The sequence below is a fragment of the Ruditapes philippinarum genome, unplaced genomic scaffold (genome assembly GCF_026571515.1).
Source record: "Ruditapes philippinarum isolate M1 unplaced genomic scaffold, ASM2657151v2 ctg40_1_1_1_1, whole genome shotgun sequence".
NCBI lineage: Eukaryota > Metazoa > Mollusca > Bivalvia > Venerida > Veneridae > Ruditapes > Ruditapes philippinarum.
The window spans coordinates 209,699-232,148 of NW_026863541.1; the positions used below are offsets into that span (position 1 = coordinate 209,699).

General features: G+C 32.6%; 2 protein-coding genes across 2 annotated transcripts; one reads left to right on the forward strand and one right to left on the reverse strand.

Annotated features, from left to right (window-relative positions):
• On the forward strand, window positions 1-14,677 carry LOC132722422 (2-oxoisovalerate dehydrogenase subunit alpha, mitochondrial-like). The gene is made up of 9 exons (XM_060706929.1): window positions 1-159; window positions 7,724-7,900; window positions 8,652-8,847; window positions 9,703-9,864; window positions 10,417-10,561; window positions 11,001-11,062; window positions 11,791-11,932; window positions 13,624-13,795; window positions 14,443-14,677. Exons 1-9 carry the CDS (start codon window positions 67-69, stop codon window positions 14,620-14,622), a joined length of 1,329 nt encoding a protein of 442 aa, XP_060562912.1. The 5' UTR covers window positions 1-66; the 3' UTR covers window positions 14,623-14,677.
• Window positions 14,678-18,585: 3,908 nt separating this feature from the next.
• LOC132722423 (uncharacterized) lies at window positions 18,586-22,059 on the reverse strand. The gene is made up of 2 exons (XM_060706931.1): window positions 21,951-22,059; window positions 18,586-20,843 (listed from the first exon to the last, which is right to left on the reverse strand). Exon 2 carries the CDS (start codon window positions 20,840-20,842, stop codon window positions 18,752-18,754), a length of 2,091 nt encoding a protein of 696 aa, XP_060562914.1. The 5' UTR covers window position 20,843; window positions 21,951-22,059; the 3' UTR covers window positions 18,586-18,751.
• Between the last annotated feature and the right edge of the window lie 391 nt (window positions 22,060-22,450).

A 22,450-nucleotide genomic window follows, 5' to 3' on the forward strand; every position in this document is an offset into this window, starting at 1 on the left:
GGTTCAATATTACGAACATTATTCTTGGAATGGACGTATAAAATCAAACAGACCTATTTAATCGAAATGTTTACAAGAAACTTTTACCGACTTTCCAAATATTTGCGAAAACCTTGTAATAAAAATGCTTGTGAACTCAGAAAGCTGCATATTTCGGCGGTGAGTTATGTAAATAAAACATATATTGTATGAATTTAAGATGACATCTCTTAAATTTATATTTGAGTAGGCCTAATGTTATGTGACATGACTGTTGAATGAAGGTCACTAATTTATGGAACAGAATTAGTGCATTTATTCCATCTTGCTTGATGATATTGGGACTTACATTATGCTTGCTTCCATACTACTTTATGACAATGGGAACCTACGTTTTGCTGAATACAATCTTGCATTATGATTACTTTATGCTCTATCCTGTAGTTGCAACTTCATGTGTTCCTTTCTGAACCATCAAACTCACTTATTTTAATATGCTATGTGTTTATTTTCATCTTTGATCAAGGACAACGTATTGTGTTCACTGTTTAAAAGACGGTACAAGTCAACCCGGCCCCAAGTCAACCCGGCCCCAAGTCAGCCCGTCCCCAAATTGGTCAACCCGGCCCCAAACCAATGTTATTTCTGGTCAACCCGGCCCCATTTTTTTATTATTTATTTTGCTTTAAAATATAAACACTTGTCCATAAATAAAAAAGTTATAAGTTATATTCGAATTACGTTCTATAAAAGTCATATCCGTAGCGAACAGAAGATACCGAATATGACTTATATTTTATAAATTGATTATTTTTTTATTAACTTTTCTTGATTAATAATAAAATGATTTTACATGCAATATATCGTTAAATTTGGTTTATAAATAAAAAAATAAGTAATGTAGGTGAGGAAACACACGTACAACACCAGGTCAAGTTTTAAAAGTTTTTATTGGCTACTAGTTTCGAGTAATACAATACTCTTCATCAGGCTTAAATAAAAAAGTTATAAGTTATATTTGTTTTTTTTTTATATATATATATAAAATCATATCTGTGAAGAAACGAAGATATCAAATATCATTATATGACTTATATTTTATAAAGTAAGTGGGGTTTTTTGTCTGGATTACAGTGAAATAACATGCAAATAATCGTTAATTTGGTACAATTAATAATAAATTCATTTTTATTCCATCATACAACAAGATGACTTTAAATAATTTTCTTTGAAAATATATATTTTGGCGGCCGGAATGACCGATTTTGGGCCGCATTGACCAATTTTGGGGCCGCATTGACCAAATAAAAATACTGTGGGGCCGGATTGACCAATTTTGGGGCCGGGTTGACCAATTTTGAGGCCGGGTTGACTTGGGGCCGGGTTAACTTGGGGCCGGGTTGACTGTAATTCTTAAAAGAACATTCTTTGCTTGTTCTTGATATAAGTAGATGTAAAATGGCAAGTTCCTGTCGGTACCTTTAATTTGTAATAAATCTGCCACTTACATTGTCGACACTATTTCACAATTAATAATTGATTTTGATCAATACTCGAATTCGATGTGTCTTAGCATTCATATGTTTCAATGTATTCACTGATCACAAATATAATGCAATACATGTACGCTGCGCATCGACAACGAAGATGACAACGATAGCGATATTATAGTCGCATGTTACAGTACGCACTAAGCAGTTGACAGTAAGCATAATGCGAGTTGCAATATTTGTTTTCATATTATGACAGCAGGTGTCGCTTTTTCCACGTGGAGTTAAACAAAGTTACGTCCCCTTATATAGGGGCGTATACCGTACAGTGTTAGTTGGGGGCTGACATGTAAGTGGAAGATTTTGAGAAAAACAATAGAAAACGATGTGACAGGGGAAAAGTGCGTGTTTTTGAAGATTCAGCATGTAGTAGATGTTTCTTATAACTCATCCTACAAGTGGCAAAACACCTCTTATACATTGTTTATACACCTTTTTGAGTGTGTGCCGAGGTCGTATGTACAATAGTGAAATTGAGTTTAAAGATTGCTTCAAAGTTGATATTTGAAAATTTTTGATTGTTGCTTCACAGTCTGTTTGTAACATAAAATAAATATTATTTGGCTTCACACAAATATTTTGCTTTAAATCCTATATACACTATAATTGGGCACTATGAATATAGTGTTATTAAAATAATATGACAGTTTTTTTTTAAGAAATGCACAACTTTTCTTGACCCGTAATAAGGAATGCAGATTTCCATACACTGTGTGTATGTGTTTTTATTTAAATAAGACATACTCAGTAAGAATCTTATATATTTCAATAAATTTCTGTGATGAAAATATATTAGTGAAAGATGTGCATAGTATATCTTTAAGCACAAATGGATATGAATGTGGTGGTGTGTGAGGGGTGTCTGTGACATAGTAAATTGGTGACTTATAGGCCCATTTGGCCGTGTACTATAATCATACACATATATGCTCATTATTAATAAAAATATTTTATTGGCTATGTACATACCACAATTAACAACTTCCTTCTTTCCTTATTAAATATTGTACTGCCTAACACACCTATTCGCCACTATTAGTGACTCTGAGACATTTGGAAAGTTAATAGGCCAATAAAAATTGCCTTTTTAATGTTCAAGTCATTAGATTAAGACCTAGGCAGGTGCGTAATAACTGGATGACAGCATTTTATGTTTTGATAAGGGAGTACACTATGACCAATTTTGCATGAAACTGACACGTATATATTCCATAACCCAGCTCATGAACGTATCTTTTGGCTGAGCTGGGGGCTGGATGCAGCCCTTAAGCCAGGGCCTGAATCAGCCACTGTATAACTGCCCCATTAAATAACTGTTCACGAATATATTTTTCTATCAGACTGCATACATATATAAAGTTATATTGCATAACCTTTTTATCCCCCGCCGAAAAGGCGGCGGGGGATATAGAAATAGTCTCCGACCTTCCGTCCTTCCGTCCGTCTTTCCGTCCGACATTTTTGTCCGGAGCATATCTCTAAAAGTATTTGAGTTATCAACTTGAAACTTCATAGGTGGATAGACCTCATTAAGGAGGAGTGCAATGCACAAGAATGATAACTCTACCTTGTATGATTTTTGAGTTATTGCCCTTTGTTATTTTTCAAAATTGATTTTTGTCCAGAGCATAACTCCAAAAGCCTATGAGATATCAACATGAAACTTCATAGGTGTATAGATCTCACTCAGGAGGTGTGCAGTGCACTAGAATGATAACTCTACCTTTCATAATTTTTGAGTTATTGCCCTTTGTTATTTTTCATACTTAATTTTTCACCTGAGTGGAGCATAACTCAAAAAGTGTTTGAGATATCAACATGAAATGTCATAGGTGGATAGATCTTATTGAGGAGGAATGTTGTGCACAAGAATGATAACTCTTCCCTATACAATTTTTGAGTTATTGCCCTTTGTTCTTTTTCATGCTATTTTGTCCAGAGCTTATCTCAAAAAGTATTTGAGGTATCAACTTGAAACTTCAAAGGTGGATGGATCTCATTGAGGAGGAGAGCATTGCTTAAGAATGATAACTCTACCCTGCATTATTTTTGAGTTATTGCCCTTAGTTATTTTTCAAAATTAATTTTTGTCCAGACGGCAGAGCATAACTCAAAAAGCCTTTGAGATATCAAAATGAAACTTCATACAAATGTAGGTGCATAGATCTCACTTAGGAGGTGTGCACTGCACAAGAATGATAACTCTACCTTTTATAATTTTTTGAGTTATTGCCCTTTGTTATTTTTCATACATAATTTTTCACCCAAGTGGAGCATAACTCAAAAGTGTTTGAGATGTCATCATGAAATGTTATAGGTGGATAGATTTTATTGAGGAGGAATGCTGTGCAAAAGAATGATAACTCTTCCCTGTACAATTTTTGAGTTATTGCCCTTTGTTCTTTTTCATACTATTTTGTCCGGAGCTTATCTCAAAAAGTATTTGAGGTATCAACTTGAAACTTCATAGGTGGATGGATCTCATTGAGGAAGAGTGCAGTGCACAAGAACGATAACTCTACCCTGCATAATTGTTTAGTTATTGCCCTTTTTTTATTTTTCAAAATTAATTTTTGTCCAGAGCATAACTCAAAAGGCCTTTGAGATATCATTATGAAACTTCATAGGTGCATAGATCTAACTCAGGAGGTGTGCAGTGCACAAGAATGATAACTCTACCTTTTATAATTTTTGAGTTATTGCCCTTTGTTATTTTTCATACTTAATTTTTTAATTCAATTTTTTTCTCAAAAAGTATTTGAGGTATCAGCTTGAAACTTCATAGGTGGATAGATTTTACTGAGGAGGGATGCAGCACACAAGAATGATAACCTACCCTGCATTATTTTTCAGTTATTGCCCTTTGTTATTTTCAGCCATCAGTATTCACATAGGTTTCAAATCTTTAATCACTATAGCCATCAGTTTTCATTACCAAAAGACCTCTTAAAATGGAATTATTCTGCTCTACTACATATACATTATTCCAATGAGCAAACACATTCGGCGGGGGATGGCCATGTTGACATGGCTCTTGTTCTAATTATATTTATTTTCTTTCCTGGGCAATTTATATATTTAGTGCTTGGTACGCAGTTTTACGCAAAATAGTCATCGCAGTTTGTGTAGGGAAAATACCGATGATAGGCGAAATGTGGAAAAATTCCGTTGATCTCGATAGCAGAGTTCTCGCCCTTTAACAGTTCACACTCGTTAGACATTGTTTAAATTGCTTATATATATTGTAAGATGATCAAACATAATCCACAAAGCATCAGACACCGAACTATTTTAGCATAAACACTGAATAATGGAAATAAGCGAAAGCTAACAGTAAACACACCATGCCAGTGATAAATCATATAACATAATCATAAAATCATTTAACAAAATCCATCGTGTAATTTAAGGTGTACAAAAGGAAGTAGGGAAGAAGAATAGGTCGATTTTAAACCACTTCTACATAAAAGTAATACAAAAAAGAACTAAACCGTATAAAGTTTGTAAAGAGTATGAAGAAAGGTAGCTTATACATAAAGGTATATGACGTTAACATTTTAATATTCCAAAACAGTACGATGAATGGCTTGTGCAAGTTTAATAGTTATCACTCAATGATAGAATTAATCACTACGGAAGTTTGAATGAAATAATGAAAAATAGAATGCAGCTTCATGCAAAGTTAAGATATCATAAAGCAAGATGGAATCAAGCATAATGCAAGTTCAAATGTCATCAAGCAAAATAGAATAAATGCTTTAATTCTGTTCCATACTAATTAAAATAGATCTAAACTAGCTTAAAGTATACAAGTCTACTTATTAGTGATGTCATCCAGAATCCGGATATGTAAAGATTCGAATCATAATAAGGTTTTTTGAGTCAATTTTTAGATTCAGATATTCATATAAACAATTGATAAAATAATTCAGTTATCGGTAAGATTTAAAATTTGTCATAAAAAGATGCACATTTATATATTAAACCTTAGTATCCTGGTTGTACTATCTATCGGGAGTGTAAGCCTTATTAGGCCCACCATCATATAATACTGAAAAAATCTAGGATACAATAGTTATTTTCTATAGGAGGTGAAAATAACAATCATCCAAAAGAAATTTTAACTATACATCAAAAAGATAGTTCTGTTAATAACCTCATATGAGTGGTATCCATCTTTGTTTTTAAGTACTTAATACCAGGAATGACTTTTAAGCAATCAATAAAAAGTTAAAAACATATGTAAATGGTCCATTACTGTTAATGATACTAAAGTTCTATTCAATATTTATCAGTTATCACACAGTAAAAGGGTAACAATTAGTAAAGCATTGGCATACACATTCAAAATATCATGTTTGGTCCAAATCGTTAGCAATATTACTAGTTTTTATACGTAAAACACATTTACGTGAATAGGGTTATTAAAACTTTGAATTTTCTTCAAAAAATGCTATAGTTTGTATGAAATTAATGTGAAAAACAATTGCATACAAAAGAAATTCTTTATGTAAGTATTTTTTGTAATATCTGGACATTCCCGGTACAAAGTTAAAGTACCTTGAGGATATATGACGATAAATATCATAAACTCTACAGACAAAAAAAAGTCTATAATTATGTGTGAGAAATATGATTAACTGCAAACATTTACCTTAAAAAGTTTGTCTTTAGATTGACATTTAATGTACATAATTGGTGCTCATGCTTACATTGTATGTTGACATTCAGGGCGTTTTCACCCAATAACCAGGATAAAAAAATAAGGCCCCATTCCCAATTGAAAATGTCCTATTTTTTCCAGTTTGAAAAAAAAAAAAAATCCCACGTGGATCCTGTGATTTTCCTCTTGCAGTTTTGGGGCTTATTTCCATCTCAAAGCCAAAAGGTATCTTTTTTATGCCTCCGAAGTGTGTCATACTAAAATAGCACCGTCCGCCTGTGCATCCCAACTTACATGATGTCATTGTCTGTTATGCATTGAAGAATTTTAAAATAACTTGTCAAAAATGTCTACCACATCATGATGTGTTGGGTCTAAGGTCCATGTTCCTACCTCAAAAGTCACAGTTACAGTTTAAAGGTTCACATTCTCACTTTTAGATTTTAAAGGTACACACATTGGTGTCCGGTCTGTAACTTTGTCATCCATGGAAGGATTTTTAAATAACTTAGCATATATGTCTACAACATCAAGCCGACATGTCACATTCAGGATCCATGTTCCTACCTCTAAGGTCAAGGTCACACTTAAAGTTTTGAAGGTACTACTTGTCAGAAGAACAGTTTGAAGGTACACATTTCTGTGACTCTGGACTGTAATTTTGTCATGCATTAAAGGATTTCAAAATAACTTGACACAAATGTCTTAAGGCCCACCTACCTAAAAGGTCAAGGTCACACTTAAAGGTTGAAGGTACACATTCAGATTGGGTAGAGTAGAATTAAGGTAGGTGTAGGGGTAGATATCATCTCTGATTTATTGCTAATTTGATATTTAACTGCTCATTAAAATGTGATAAAAATACTATTTTTTGTGATTTTATTTCTGCAAATTTAAGTCCCTTTTGAAGCCTTGTTCCTGATATGCATGCCAACTTTAAGATCTGATTTTTATTAACAAAAGCACAGACTGACCTCAAATTTTTGTTTAATGCATTTTCATTTTAATCAAAAATATCCTATTTGAGATTTTTTAAATATTATTAAACTTCATTTTTTACGGAAACTACTTCAACAGCAGTATTCACTTGCAAGTTGCAACTTGATAAGTGTATTAATTTTGGAATTATAACATTATTGTAGTCTGCTAACTGTCAAAACCAATTTTCCAATCATGGCTTTTGACTGAAAAACAGATGTAAAAAAATGTGAATTGTAATAAATTCTTCTTCCAAGTTCAATTTCCGTACCTACTTCAAACTTCACATAGCTAAAGAATGTTGGTGGTTCTATTCAGGTGCCTGCTTGTGTCTGAAATACTGTACAGAAGGGCACCAGAGGTCTTCCTCCACCAGTAAAGCTGGCATGTCTCCATATATTTGTGACAATATTGTATGTGTTTATATGTATATTCCCTGAATAAATCAAAAAGATATGACCTACATTGTATACTGTGCTGGTGGGACGAAAACCCATATTAAAAAAAGTTAAAAAATTGTACTTATTTTATTATTTTTATTTAATAATTTCAGGCTTTGTGGTCAAATCAGTCACCAAGTAGATTTGAAGAGAAACCAGAATTTCCAGGTTCCAGGTCAAAGTTCATCCATAAATTGAGCTTTATTCAACCGGATGATATTGAAGGGATTCCAGTGTACCGGGTAATGAACCGGAAAGGTGAAATCATAGAAGAGAGTGAAGATCCTCATGTAAGACTGATTTAATCATAATTTTTTAAAATGCAGACTTTTGATTGCCATTTTTTATGCGTCAGTTAATTGTTACCTGAAGAGTGTAAAATTCACCTCATTTTCCCTGCTGTCACCCAAATTGATAGTTGATTTAGGGCCAGAGTTACATGTGACTAATGTGTGGTAACAGATTTCTTTCATCATTCTGTAGAAAATCAGCTAGGAAAGTTAAATTTTGACATGCGAGAAATCTTTCGTGTTAGATTATGAATTTTTGGTTCTAGCTAGTACCCAAGTGCCATTAAACTTTAATAGTGAGATGTTTCGAGTCTAGGTCACAGTACAAGAAAGTCATGGTTTTACCAGTGACCCTGTAAGATTTTTTACGGAGATAATAAAATAGTTACAAGAATGCATAATCAAACGAAAATCACTAAGTTGATATTTATAATTGAACATAATTTTATCCATTATATTTGCTTTCGGATTGAACTCACTACAGTATTGGAGCAGTACCTCTAGACTTAAAGAAATCATGATCACAAAGTACAAAATATTGCATTGTTGGCTGATTATTACATTTTTCATTCATTTTCGTATATTAATCGGTGTGAAGACATTCATTTGACATCTTAAAATACATTTCAGGGAATGATAAGGCGAGAGTTAAGCATCTAGTAATTCAAACTCTTTGTCTGCTACATACCGGAATTAGGAATTTAATATGGTTCTCCAACACTTTTTTAAGTCTCACTCGTTGTTTTTACAGCTGGACAAAGATACTGTGATAAAAATGTACCGTGATATGACGTTACTCAACACAATGGATAAAATCTTGTACGAATCTCAGAGACAAGGTAGAATCTCATTCTATATGACGAACTTTGGAGAAGAGGGTACCCACATCGGTTCGGCTGCAGCACTTAGTCTTAAAGATATGGTGTTTGGGCAGTACAGAGAGGCAGGTTTGTAACCCTTTGACTTTTAAGTTAAGGTTTGAACCTGCTGAATTTTGTAATAGATTTACCTCACTTTGAAATTTGAACAGTCCATTTAAAGTTAAAGGGATTTCAATATCTGCATTTTCTTATAAGTTTAAAAAAGAGCATCTAAAATTATAGAGCCAGGTCAGACTTCCCTGTGACTGAGGGTTTGTCTTTACGTGCTGAGGCATCAGAATTGGAGCCACCATTAAACCCTGTGTGAGAGATCTTAACAATAAAGTCAAAAGGAAGACAGTGCGAGAAAACACTGTACGGTGTAACCTCTGTAGGGTAGCCTTCTGTAGACCAGTTTCCTCTGTACAACAACAGTATCAATTCTTCCTGAACTGAGATTTAACATGAATTTAACTTCTCTAGAGCAATGCTCTGTCGAGGTTGTACTGTATTGTCTGATCCAAATACCATGTCAGGTTTTAAATTGTCAACTGTATTGAAGTAGTTAAGACTAACAAGTTATGTATGGAAGTTTTAATTGTCAAGGATGAGGAACTGTTTTGAGTTCCACTTTACGAAGAGTAAGGGGGAAGCTATTGGCATGACCCTTGTATTGGCATTGGCATTTACTTTTTCGTTAAGGTCTATATTCTTAGATACACTGAAAGCTATTGACTTCAAACTTCTATACATATTTATTGTCATAAAAGGATGCTATTTCAGAAAAGCAGATAATTTAAAAAATCTTTTTTGCAAATTTATGCCAACTTTTCTACATTGCTTTCATTTAACAAGCCAGCACTGAAAAAGTGGGAGGGCGCTTTCAGTAGACAGGTCTTGTTGCATGTATCTAATCACAAGTTTGTATTGTTATTTATACAGGTGTATTAATGTGGAGAGGATTTACACTCGACCAGTTCATGGATCAGTGTTATGGTAACTGTAACGATCACGGTGAGGGGAAACAGATGCCCGTACACTATGGCTCAAAGGAGCTCAACTTTGTTACCATATCTTCCACACTTGCCACCCAGATGCCTCAAGGTAATAGCTTGAAAAATAAGATATAGAAATATTAAGCAATGAAAAAAGGAAAAAAACAAACTTTTAATTATGTTGTCCCACATTAGTTACCTTCATTAAGCCACATAAGTATATTTTGTTTATAGTTTCACATAATTTGTTTAATTTTTTTGCTCAAACTACTTGCCCCTCAACGCAAAAGGTTCTAATCCTGACAGGGACTTTGGATTCTTTAATGTAAGGAAGCTATCCAGCTAGCTCACAGAAGTCTGTGGTTCTACTCACAGAATGCACAGAAGGGCACCTGAGGTCTTTGTCCACCAGTATTGCTGGAAAGTCGCCATATGACCTGCACTGCGTTGATGCAACATAAAACCCAACCAAAAAAAAACACTATTGTCACCTTTGTGCAGTGATGGGTTAACATCTTCTAAATGCAATTGGAGTTAACCAGTAATTGCACTAGGGTGACAATCATAATAATAATTTTAATGGCAGGAAGAAGATAAGATCTCTTTATCTTAATGTTATTGACTGACATTGAACTTATTATCTTTTTTACTTATTGTCCAGCATCTGGGGCAGCTTATGCATTGAAGAGGAAGGGCAAGGATCTGTGTGTGATATGTTACTTTGGAGAAGGGGCTGCCTCGGAGGGTGATGCTCATGCAGCATTCAACTTTGCTGCTACATTAGAATGTCCCATTATCTTCTTCTGGTAAGTTATTTCATACTTGACTGCATAGATTTGAGAAAATTAAATATGGACAATTTTCTTCATGTACTTTGTACAGTTTGAAAGATGTATTATGATCATATTTTATATTTACAATTGTGGATTTCATTTGTTCAGTTTACGTGAAAACCTGTGCTGAAAATATTAGAAACTTAGCAAGGAACACTCATTATCTTTCAATGTTTATAAAACTAAGTATGTTTTTGTACATGAAGTACATGTACATTTTTGTCAATGAAAATCCTATAGATAATTAACAAACTGGAGAGCATTGTAACTTTTAAAATTTATTTTCTTGACTTGAAGAGGCATCATCGGGGACATGGGTTTGAGCCCTGCTTGTGTCATAACCATGTTTCTTCAATGTCAATTTTGGTATGGTAATAAAAAAGTTATAAAAGTACCTCAATTTTTTTTTCAGTCGTAACAATGGTTATGCTATTTCAACACCAACGAAGGATCAATATAGAGGAGATGGTATAGGTAAACAAATTATGTTAGAATTTACCGTTAATGAATATTTAGAATTTACCGTTAATGAATATTTAGAATTTACCGTTAATGAATATTTAGAATTTACCGTTAATGAATATTTAGAATTTGCTGTTAATGAATATTTAAACATTGGGTTATCTGTTACGCTGCTTTCCATTTGACTGCTAAGACAAATTGCGGAACAAGAAGATATTTTTTTTGTTTGAGAAGTGTGATCATTCCACTGTGTTTGTGAGTTACGCAGATTTTCATTTTAACAATGTATACGAGTAAAATCCCTCGTAACATGTTTTTAGCCACTCATCTACTTTCAATAACATCATCATGGCTAGAAGAGGTGTGAAAAATAACGTCAAATTGATCGATAAAATTTGACTTATTTATAGTAAAAAAAATTCTCAAATTATCCTTTTCAGACCACATAAAAACATTGACACTTCGAAAATATTGACACATAAAACTTTGACTCATGATTAACATACATTTAGGTCTGAGAAAAATAATATAAAGGAGAAATAAACAGGACTTTCATTTCACTTTGACACATCGAGAAAATCAACTTATCAAAGTTTGGCACATAGAAGTTATTCTGTAATTGTATTTGGTTCTGCTGTGCTGCAAATAAAGATTATACTTGCACTGTATTGAATTAATTCATTAAGTTTTTGATGACTGAATGTCCTTATCAGATTAATAAGTAAATTATGATATTTTAGCATCTCGTGGTGCGGGGTATGGTATGGCGACTATACGAGTTGACGGGAATGACGTGTTTGCCACGTATAACGCTACAAAGGCTGCACGAGATATGTGTGTGAAGGAATGCAGGCCAGTCCTTATAGAGGCAATGACCTACAGGTATGAGAACAACAAGAAATTTTCTCCTGAATACTTCCTTCATTCTTGGTTAAGGATGAATTGTGGAAACATTTTTTTCTTATAATATAACTGATCTGATGGCATTAAAGAAGAAATCTTAAGAACATGGATGAAGATTTGTTTTCTCATAGGAATTTGGATTAAAAATTCTTTTGAAAATGTAAAAATTATATCCAACAAAATTATGTGTGCATACTTTGCTTTACAAAAATTTCTCATACACAGGCAAACAAAACTATTCATCATTATGCCCCCACAAAGTGGGAGCATATAGCGTTGCACTTGTCCGTCCGTCCGTCAGTCAGTCCGTACAAACCAGAGCTACATTATGGGGTTTGGTCTATTGTTCTCATAACAAAAGATGTCTTTGATGTCATTCATTCCGTTTCACTTGTGGGGTTATTTTGTGCATTGTGGGGTTAAAAAGAACAAAAGAAATAACAAAAGAAAACCCCATAATGTAGCTCTGGTAAGAATATCCGTCCGTCCCGAAATCTTGTAAACGCATCTCCTCTTAAACTGGATGGCAGATTTTGCTTAAACTTTCAGGGATGAACAACCTTTATGTGTAGATGGTAGTAAAGGAAGGAATTTTTGCTGCCACCAAATTTAACAGAATTATGGCCCTTTGTTGATTTTTTCAATATATACTATGTAGAAATTTTGTGAACGCACCTCCTCTTAAACCGGATGGCAGATTTTGCTTAAACTTTCAGGGATGAACAGCCTTAATGTGTAGATGGTAGTAAAGGAAGGAATTTTTGCTGCGACTAAATTTAACGGAATTATGGCCCTTTGTTGATTTTTTCACTATATACTATGTAGAAATTTTGTGAACGCAACTCCTCTTAAACCGGATGGCAGATTTTGCTTAAATTTCCAGGGATGAACAACCTTAATGTGTAGATGTAGTAAAGGATGGAATTTTTGCTGCAACCAAATTTAACAAAATTATGGCCCTTTGATAATTTTTTCGCTATATACCATATAAAAATTTTGTGAACGCAACTCCTCTTAAACTGGTTGTCTATTTTTTGCTTAAACCTTCAGGGATGAACAGCCTTAATGTGTAGATGGTAGTAAAGGAAGGAATTTTTGCTGCGACCAAATTTACCAGAATTATGGCCCTTTTTTGATTTTTTAACTATATACCATATAGGAATTTTGTGAACACAAACCGGATGGCAGATTTTAATAAAAAGTTCCACCTAAAAATCTTACATACAGATATGCATGCTCTTGTTTACGAGCACATCTGCACAGTGGGGGCATCCGTGTCCTTTGGACACAATTCTTGTTTTTAGAGAAAATTTCAAAATAATTATTGACTGAATAATGAACAGTGCAGACCATGATCTGACGGCATGGATGTGCATGCTGATCTTGTTCTACAGTGGTCGCATTGGAAGAAACAGTTGCCACCAGCACACAAGGGTTTCAGAGGGGATTGTTCAGTTGAAATTACATCTCTTTTTATGTATTTGAATAAGTCATCAGCAATATTGTATTTGTCAATAGCATATGTCCATAGTCAAATTTGTTGTTTAGGCAGCAGAAATATTCCTGTCTTAGTGGACCTCCAGTCCCTTAGATTTGGATGTATATTTACACTAAGTTTTCTTAATAAATCATATTTGTTATGATAAAGCATATTTTGATATCCGTATCAGGTTAGGTCATCACAGTACATCAGACGACAGTTCAGCATATCGGTCAGTTGACGAGGCAGCGTACTGGGACAAACAGGACACGCCCATAGCAAGATTACGATACTTTATGATAAGTAAAGGCTGGTGGGATGATAACAAAGAAAAGGAATGGAAAACAGAATCTAAACAAATGGTAAAGATTATCAAATAATTTATAAAAAATATTTACCTTTTTGGTTTATAATTACATTGATATAGAAGTATTTAAACTGTAATTTTAGCAAATAGTTTTATCTAAGTTTTAAAGGGTTTTTTATGATTTATTAGGAAAACAGTGAAATTATTAAGCTTTTTTAAAAAATTAACAAAAATTTTTAAAATTTTTGTTTCTTTTATTAATACATGTTAAAAATTAAATTTTTTGCATGTGAAATATAACATTTCCCATATATTTAAAATACCCCCGTTATTTTGCAATCACAAAAATTTTTTTGAAAAAGGGTGGATATTTAAAACATCAAAATGCATAACATAAAAACCAGATCTGAAGTTTCAAGGCTTTGTCATTTTTTTAAAGGTTTAAAAAAAAGGGTTTTATTGTTTAAAAAATACTTTGTTCATAAAGAAAGATTTGGGTCCCATTTTAATTAGTCATTTTTAAAAAAGTGAAAAAGGGGGTTTTTTTTTCCCCAAAAGAGATTTGAAATTAACCTTTTTACTCAAAGGGTATAAAGGCGATTGTGGCGTTTTTTTTAATAAAAAAAATTTGTTTTTTTTTGTTAATGAATTTGGAAATTTGCTTAAATTGAGAGCAGCCAATTAATTTAATCAATCTTGTAGGTAATGGAAACATTTGCGAGAGCAGAAGCACGGAAGAAGCCAAACCCTGAGCTACTTTTCACAGACGTATATAAGAACATGGAATGGCATATAGAAAAACAACAGAAAGCTATGAAACAACATGTGACCAACTATGCCGAGCATTATCCACTGGATAACTTTGAGAGATGGAAGGATTGATTGGAATGACTTAAATTTTAGTGTTTTGATTTTTGTGATTATTATTTATGAAAAAGTCCATCTCCACATTTTTTTATAACTCATAGGGTTAAGTGTCTGTATTTAAATTAATGGCAGCTTTTTTTATGTGGCTGAGAGTTTAGGATTTAATGGTTTAATTTGAATTGGAAGAATTGTGATCATAGAAATATTGAGGATCAAAAATATAGAAAATGGTAATGTGTTTTGTTTACTTTATGTTAGATATTCAGTATTATAAGATAGAAAATGGTTATTAATTAAAAACCAAAAAAATTTTTTCTCTTAGTATCAAAATTTTCAAAAAAGGAAAGACTTTTCAAAAAAATTTTTCATTTTTTAATATTCAGTATCAAAAAAAGTGTAAAATGGGACTTTTTATTTAAAAAAAAAATTTTTTTGTAATAATCATTTAAAAAAGATTTAAAAAAAAAAAAAACATGTAAATCAAATCATCAGTGCAAATGACCCAAAAAATGGGGTGGGCGTCCGGGCAGTAGTGTTGTAATAGTTTAAAAGTTCAAATGCCCCTAATTTTATAGAAATAATATAGGGGGAAATTTTTGGGGGATAAAAGATGAGTTAGGTTTTTTTATGGTTGAAACCTTTTTAAAAAACTTTTAATTTGTTTTTTTAGGAATGTTGTTTTTTTGTTTTTTCATAATTTTACTGGTGTTTTTTGTGTTTTTTCTTATTTTTCTGAGAACAGATTGTCTAAACAGCTTGGATGTGAAAAATTTTGGAAGAAGTAAATGATTAAGTTTTGGGGGGGGGGGGGAAAAAAGTTTTGTATACAGCTGTGATTATTTTGACTCCTTTTCTGAGAAAAAATAAAAAGGAATTTACAGATTTGTTTACCTGACCCATACATGGAAGGGAAAGAAAAATGGATATAATAGTACTGACTTTGTTACGGCTGGACTTGTACTTTATACTTCTGATAATGGCATGAAAAAGAAAAAAGATTTAGTACTAACTTATTTGTTTGCCATTGTAAATTCTTTGTTTTAATTTAAGCATACTAATATCTTGCTTACATTAATTTTCTAGTCTTCAGTTTTAATCCCTTTAGAATTCTATATCAATTTTTTTCTATTAGGTCAAAAAAAATGTTCTAGATTTTCAAAAGCCAAAAAAAATTGAAAGATTTAAATTTATCATCTTGGGAAAATGAAAGATTTAACTAACCCTTATAAAAACCGTTTGCATAGATATTTGGTTTTTTGCTATTTACAAAGAAAAAATGGAATTTTTCGGATTCAAATTTTAAAATTTTAAATTTAAAAATTCTCCATTTTTAAAAAGGGATTAATGCAAAAAAACCTGTAACAAAAACCCTTTCCGATAATGGTTTTAAAATTGGACCCGTCCCCATTAAAATTAAATCAAAAATTTGGGCTTATATGACCTTTTCGAAAACCTAGGGTTTTAAAGCCCTTTTCCAGTACCCGTAAAGGATCAGCTCCAAGAAGTAAAATAAAATTATTTTGAGAAAATTTTCCCTTTTTTTCTAAAACATTTATTTTACCGTTTGGTGGGGAAAGGGTTTTTTTTGGGGTTTTAAAAATTTTTTTTATATTCCTGTACTATCTAGCACCCAAATTTTTCCCCAAAAAAATTTATTTATAGAAAAAATAGGGAAAATTTAAAAAAGTCTTGTTGCAAACTGGCCCCTAATAGATTTTGAAAATTTTTTTCTGCAGAAAAAAAATTATTTTATTTTCTTTATTTTGTAAATTTAATTATTTATTTCAGTAAAATTTAAAATTTTTTTTACAAAAAAATAGTTTTTTTTATTTCCCCTTTAATTCCTAAAAAAAATTAAAAGTAATAAAAAATCCGTTACCCAAAAAGAAAATTTAGATGAATTTCCCCCGAGCTGTGACAGAAAAAACCGGGGAAAATAGCCCTTAAAGGGAGGTTTTTAAAATTTGTGAAAATTTTAATCAAAAAAAATTTTCTCTTAACCTGCCCGGGTTTTGTGTAATGGATTTGTTTCCCGCTTTGCACTTGGGAAAAGTCCCTTGAAGTTTCAGGTATTTCATAAACCCAAATAAAATCCTGAGCTAACAACTTAACCCGAGCCTGGGCAGACTGCATGGACATGTAGGGTGGCCTTTGGGTCTGAACTGGCGGCAAAGGTTTAAAACACTTTAGCGAAGCAGGGTTAAAGTCTTTTAAAAAAAATACATGGATTTTTTTAAATTTTCCCGGGGCTTTCAGGATTTTTTGCTTTTTTTCGAAAAAATTTCTAAAGAAATTTTTGTGGATTTTAGTAATTTTTAAAAAAAAAAAAAAAAATATGTTTAAAGTTTGTATGTAATTAGGGCCCCAGGTTTTTCATAAAACGCCAAAAAATGTAAATAAATTTTTAAATAGAAAAATGGCGTTTTGTGTTTCTTCATAGGAACAGCTAGTGTTAAGATATCAACAGGGGGGAGCGTTGGCCTAGTGGTTAAGGTGTCTGCCTCTCAACCCAGGGACCATAGGTTTGGCCCCTAATTGGGTCTCAACCATGTTTCTTCGTATGACACCAGGACTGGTTTGTTCCAGGAAGCGGACTTGAAAGTGATTAACATAAGTTGCAAGAACTTGTTTCTTAATGAAGCTTAAATAAATATGTTTAAACGAACAGATCTAGGTACTTAAATGTTCTTACACCAAATTTAATTTTTTTCTAACACATGTTTGGTCATATTTCGGGGTTTGGTCCACTTAACGTGCTTTGCTAGATAACTTTACGGTTATTACCAATATCAACCGAAAGGAACAAAAACTATTCCAACATAATTTCTGAATCATTGGCAAGAGACAAATGACCATTATACTTACTGTCCAATGTATCAGGAAGTGAAAATGCCATTTGTAAATCATGGGAGTTGTGAAGAAATTATAAAGTAATGTTATAGTTATATATACAATTTATCCTCAGGATTCAGGTACTGAACAGGTTGTAATGAGCAGTCAGGAATATCCTCCTTTTTTAAATTTGGGTTTGGAAAATTTGGGGGTCAAGGGCACCAGGCTTTTAAAAAAGATTTTTTAAAACTTTTCAAATATTACCCTTTTTTTTATGGGGAGATGTCTTTTTTTATTTTATAGGGAAAATAAAAATTAAAATGTTTTAAATTTTTTCCCCCTTTTGATTTAGTTATGGGCAGTTTGGGCATGGTCAAGGGGTTTTTTATATTTGGGAGGAAAATATCTTGCATGGGCTTTCATTTTGGATTGGGGGTATAGGGGGCAGTGGGGCCCGGGTGCCAAAAAAAAGATTTTTGAAAATTTGGTTTTTTTAGCCTTTATTTTAAAAACTGATTTTTTCATATTTAGATGCACATACTTTGGATGATCCAGTGCTGGGAGTCACAAGGTCAGTGTCATTTGTGCTACTAAGGTGGTTGGAGTTTGGGGTCACTGGGTTCAAGGTGAAGTGCATTTATACATATTTGATAAAGTTGAATATTTTTTAACTTCATCACAAGTCAAAGCAATGACTTGCCAACTTTTATTTTTCACAATTACAAAACATCATGACTCTGTCAAGTTATATGTGTATAGTTATAAAGTTTTTCAGCAATTGTTCTGTCGATAACTGAAAAATTATTTCTGACAAGAATCTGAGTTGGAGGCATTTCTGTTGAACAAACCCATTCTTGTTTTACCTGTTACTGGCTAATACTTTTTTATTTATGAATGGATTTATCTACATATTTAAATAAAGCATCTTTTAGGTGTAGCAAATTCAAATTGACATTGCCTCATGTATGAGTTTGACCTTGAAGGTTAAACTATTGAATTTGGTTCAGTTGTCATTTTTTATGTATGGATTTGATTTGTACGTGGACAAACAACACTTGTGATCAACGGACATGTGTAACCAACGGACATGATAAATGATTTAGATATGACTACAACTGTCTAGGTCAGATGATTGAACTTTGCTACTATTTTTGTCATTTATTAATGAAAATGAACATTTAAGCAACAAGTGTGACTTGACAAACATATAAAAGATAATAAAAGAAAAAAAAGATTTGTTATTACACACAAGATTTATGATTTTGATCAATAGAAATTAAGTCTTAATACTGTCTGTTTTTGACCACATGTTTTATCGGCCAGTCAATACCCTAGAAAGGAGCTTACATATATGGAAGTTTGCTACATTGTTTCTTGCCCTTTGTTGAAGAGAAAGCAGGTAGCATTTTAATGCTTCTTGAGGTCTGTTTTCTTGTTCCATACATTGCCCTAAAATGTTGAAAGCTGTTTCTCTATGTCCAAGATTTTCATCTGTTTCTATGGTTCTTATAAGTTTACTAAGTGCTTGTTGTTGGTATTGATGTTTTTGTAGATGGCGATAGACTTTATATTGTAGGAAGTACAGGAAAGGAAGAGAATCAACTTCAGCCCAGTCCATCCAAAAGTCTTTACCTTCATCTCTGTGTATCATGTCATCTTGTGTAGATCTGAACATTTCATATTGTAGTTCACGAGGGACACAGTTGATCTCTTCCTGTATAAATATGACACAAAATGGTGTAATATGTTTGATACTGTCCTCACTTTGCTCACAACATGCCCGCACGAATTCTGATGTTACTGGTGGTTGAGGCCTTTTCCAGCAGCTGCAACAGATAGGTAAAACAGGATAAGAGTAATATTGTTGTTCAGTGTGCCTCAAAATTAGTTCAGCTTTCTCCATATCTCCTGTACTGTAGAAGACTGAAGCCAATTTAAGTCTGCTAGATGAGATATCCGAGTTTAAACCAGCTGATAGCCAAACCAATGCTTCAGGTGACACTTGATTTTTTTCACCAATACTCGATGATGTCATGACAGATCCATATGCGGTAAAAAATAAAGGTGCTAGAAACTTGAATGCAACATGTTGTAATCTATTATCATTGAAGGTCATTAGTTTACAAACAGTTTGCTTCATTGTGCTCATGTTTTGATTCTGTAAAAGAAGCATATTACATCTACTTGTCTGTATTGCAATGTTTACATATAATGAGGCCAAATGCATTTCATATATTTCATGAGAAGACTGAAAATTGTATGCTCCATGTGGTACCATGTTCAGTTTAACTTGCAGTCTTTGACCTAGATCATCAATATCAATTCTAAGTAACCCATGTCCATCATTCTGTATAAATTCAGTTATATATTTGGAAAGTTCATGTTTTTTTCCAGCTGTAAATTGCCCTGCCATCAAATTGTTTTCTTGGATTATGAAATGTGAACAACTGTCATTATGTACACAGCTGTGTAATTCTAATAAGCAGTATGTTAAACATGTAAATAAATTTTTTTCTTTCCATATACTTGACTCTGTTTTTTCTATACAATGTAGAAGAACTGTTTTACACATAAAACTTGATATATTAATTTCCCCTTGAGGATTTAGGAAGTATTTAAGAATCATTTTCAACAATACATAGCACCTTATTTGTGTTATATTTAGGTTGAACATAAGACATCTTTCTTCCAGGGATGTAGATATTCTCCATTCCAGTTCAGGATATTCACTGACCTTACTTCCAGTTGGAACAACAAAACATCCAGTACTGGCTGCATATCTTTTCATGTCTTGTGTTGGCCATCTGTCAATACCTTGTCTCTCAAACCAACCTGATGCTGATTGAGGCCATGATTTACAATGAAAAGCTGGCACATAGTCTGTATCACATAATCCAGGTTGTCCTTGTAAAGCGTTAGATGGACCATGATCTACAGCATCCGAAATGACACCATTAAATTTTGTGTTTTTTAACAAAATTCTTCCACTTCTATCAGATATATGGTGTTCATCAGGAATTAAAGTGACAGGAAGAGGTTCATCATGTCGGAGCAGTTGTAAGAGACAATAACCAGGGGTAGTGTTCTCATCATGTATCATGAAGTAGTTTGTCTTGCCATGTTCCCACTCTGACCAGTCTTGTATTATATTGACATCACACACACATACTAGTATATCCTTGTCTGAATTTAGTCCTGTAGTAGTTGTACCTTCACTCTGACTCCCTAGATAATATTCAGTTACATTGTAATCAATTAACCTGTTTTTGATATAACTTATAGCCTCTCTCAGCATGTTTTGTCTTCTGCGTCTGATCACCATTCTTTCATTGACACCAATGTCATGTAAAACTTCTGATAACATCAATGATAGATTTTCTCTGTAGTCTGGCTCTTGAAACATTCTGTAATATATAAGTAAATTAAGGAAATTTTGTTTCAGTCAGCAAAGTTTATTTTGTCACATACTTCTTCTTCCTTGAAGTCCTAGAACAGAACAGAATAGCCAGTTTTGATATTATAAAAGTTTAAGGTACATATAAATTAATAGATTATAAGGATAAATTATGTCTGTCTCTCAGTTTGTTTCTTTTATCTACGTGTATTTGTTTTGATATTTTCCTATTTTATTATGTGAAAATATTGATGTAAGTGTATAAATAAATCAGGTTTTGTTATCAGATTTTGTTTTCTAGACTCAATATTTATTGTTTAAATTTAATTGTGACAAATTGTTACTAAAACAAGAACTGTCGCACTGGACAGTTACGCTCGACTATTCGAAAAGATGTCACAATTGTGTTTCATTGAGTAAAATAATGCTTACCTATATGAATGCATAAAACTGTCCCAAAAAGTACTAAGGATTGTAATTAAGATGTTTATCGAGTGAATCACTGCTTTATTATTATGAATGCATAGAATTGCTCCAAAAAAGCACAAACCCTTCAGTAGTTATGGTGATACCAGCTTACAAGCAAAAACTTTACCAAGAATTTCTAAGCCGAAAAAGGTGCATAATTATGAAAAGAAAAATCAGAATAATGTGACTTGTGTCAATCATGTTAAATAATCACAGAAAACAAGTGTGTGAAGTTTTCAATACATTCCCTTCAGTAGTTAAGGAGATACCAGATTGCACGCAAAAACTTAACCAAGAATTTGTAAGTCGGATATGGGGCATAATTATGCAAACAAGCAATCAGAGTTATGGGACGTGTGCTAATTATGTTTGATAATCATAGGGAACAAGTGTGTGAAGTTTCAATCCATTCCCTTCAGTAGTTATGGAGATACCAGCTTTCACGCACAAACTTAACCACAGGGACGCCGACAAATGGGTGACTGCGCGCAGAATAATCGAGCTAAAAATCTAATATGACGGATTTTCTTTACTTTGAAGGTACTTCTGCAATTAAACACTCACTAATTAGATAAACTGATAATATTCAATCCAATACTTTCTTATATATGAATGTATTTATTTTATTATGTGAAATTATGTAACTTACTTTGAAGGTCGTATTCGATACCATTTAGAGTGAAAATAATCAAGAAATTGTATTGAATATAAGTTTGACAAGATAAAAAGTTGGAAACTTTTACTTCCTCTTTTGGTTTTAAAATGAAAATATGAAGGGGAAATAACTCACTTCCTCTTTCTGTTGTAAAATTTTATTTCATTATTACACCTTTTTAAAGAAAAATAAATGAAATTATAAAGACTTAAAAGATATATATTTTATATAATAATGTGAAATAATGTGTTTCAATAGAAATTTTAAACTTACTTTGAAATAATGGATCAGATACTATTTTTAGTGAAATAATCAAGAAATGTATTGACTTTCTGTTTGACAAGATTATAAATTGGAAATGTACTATGTTTACTTCCTCATTTGGTTTTAAAATGAAAATATGAAGGGGAAATAACTCACTTCCCCTTCCTGTTGTAAAATTTTATTTGATTATTTCCCCTTTTAAAAGAAAAATACATAAGATTATAGGACTC

Coding starts and splice junctions, on each gene's coding strand:
- LOC132722422 (XM_060706929.1), top strand. CDS start 67: ATGTTTACAAGAAACTTTTACCGACTTTCCAAATATTTGCGAAAACCT. Junction 11,063..11,790: donor ATATAGAGGAGATGGTATAG/GTAAACAAATTA, acceptor ATGATATTTTAG/CATCTCGTGGTGCGGGGTAT. Junction 11,933..13,623: donor ATAGAGGCAATGACCTACAG/GTATGAGAACAA, acceptor TATCCGTATCAG/GTTAGGTCATCACAGTACAT.
- LOC132722423 (XM_060706931.1), bottom strand. CDS start 20,842: ATGTTTCAAGAGCCAGACTACAGAGAAAATCTATCATTGATGTTATCA.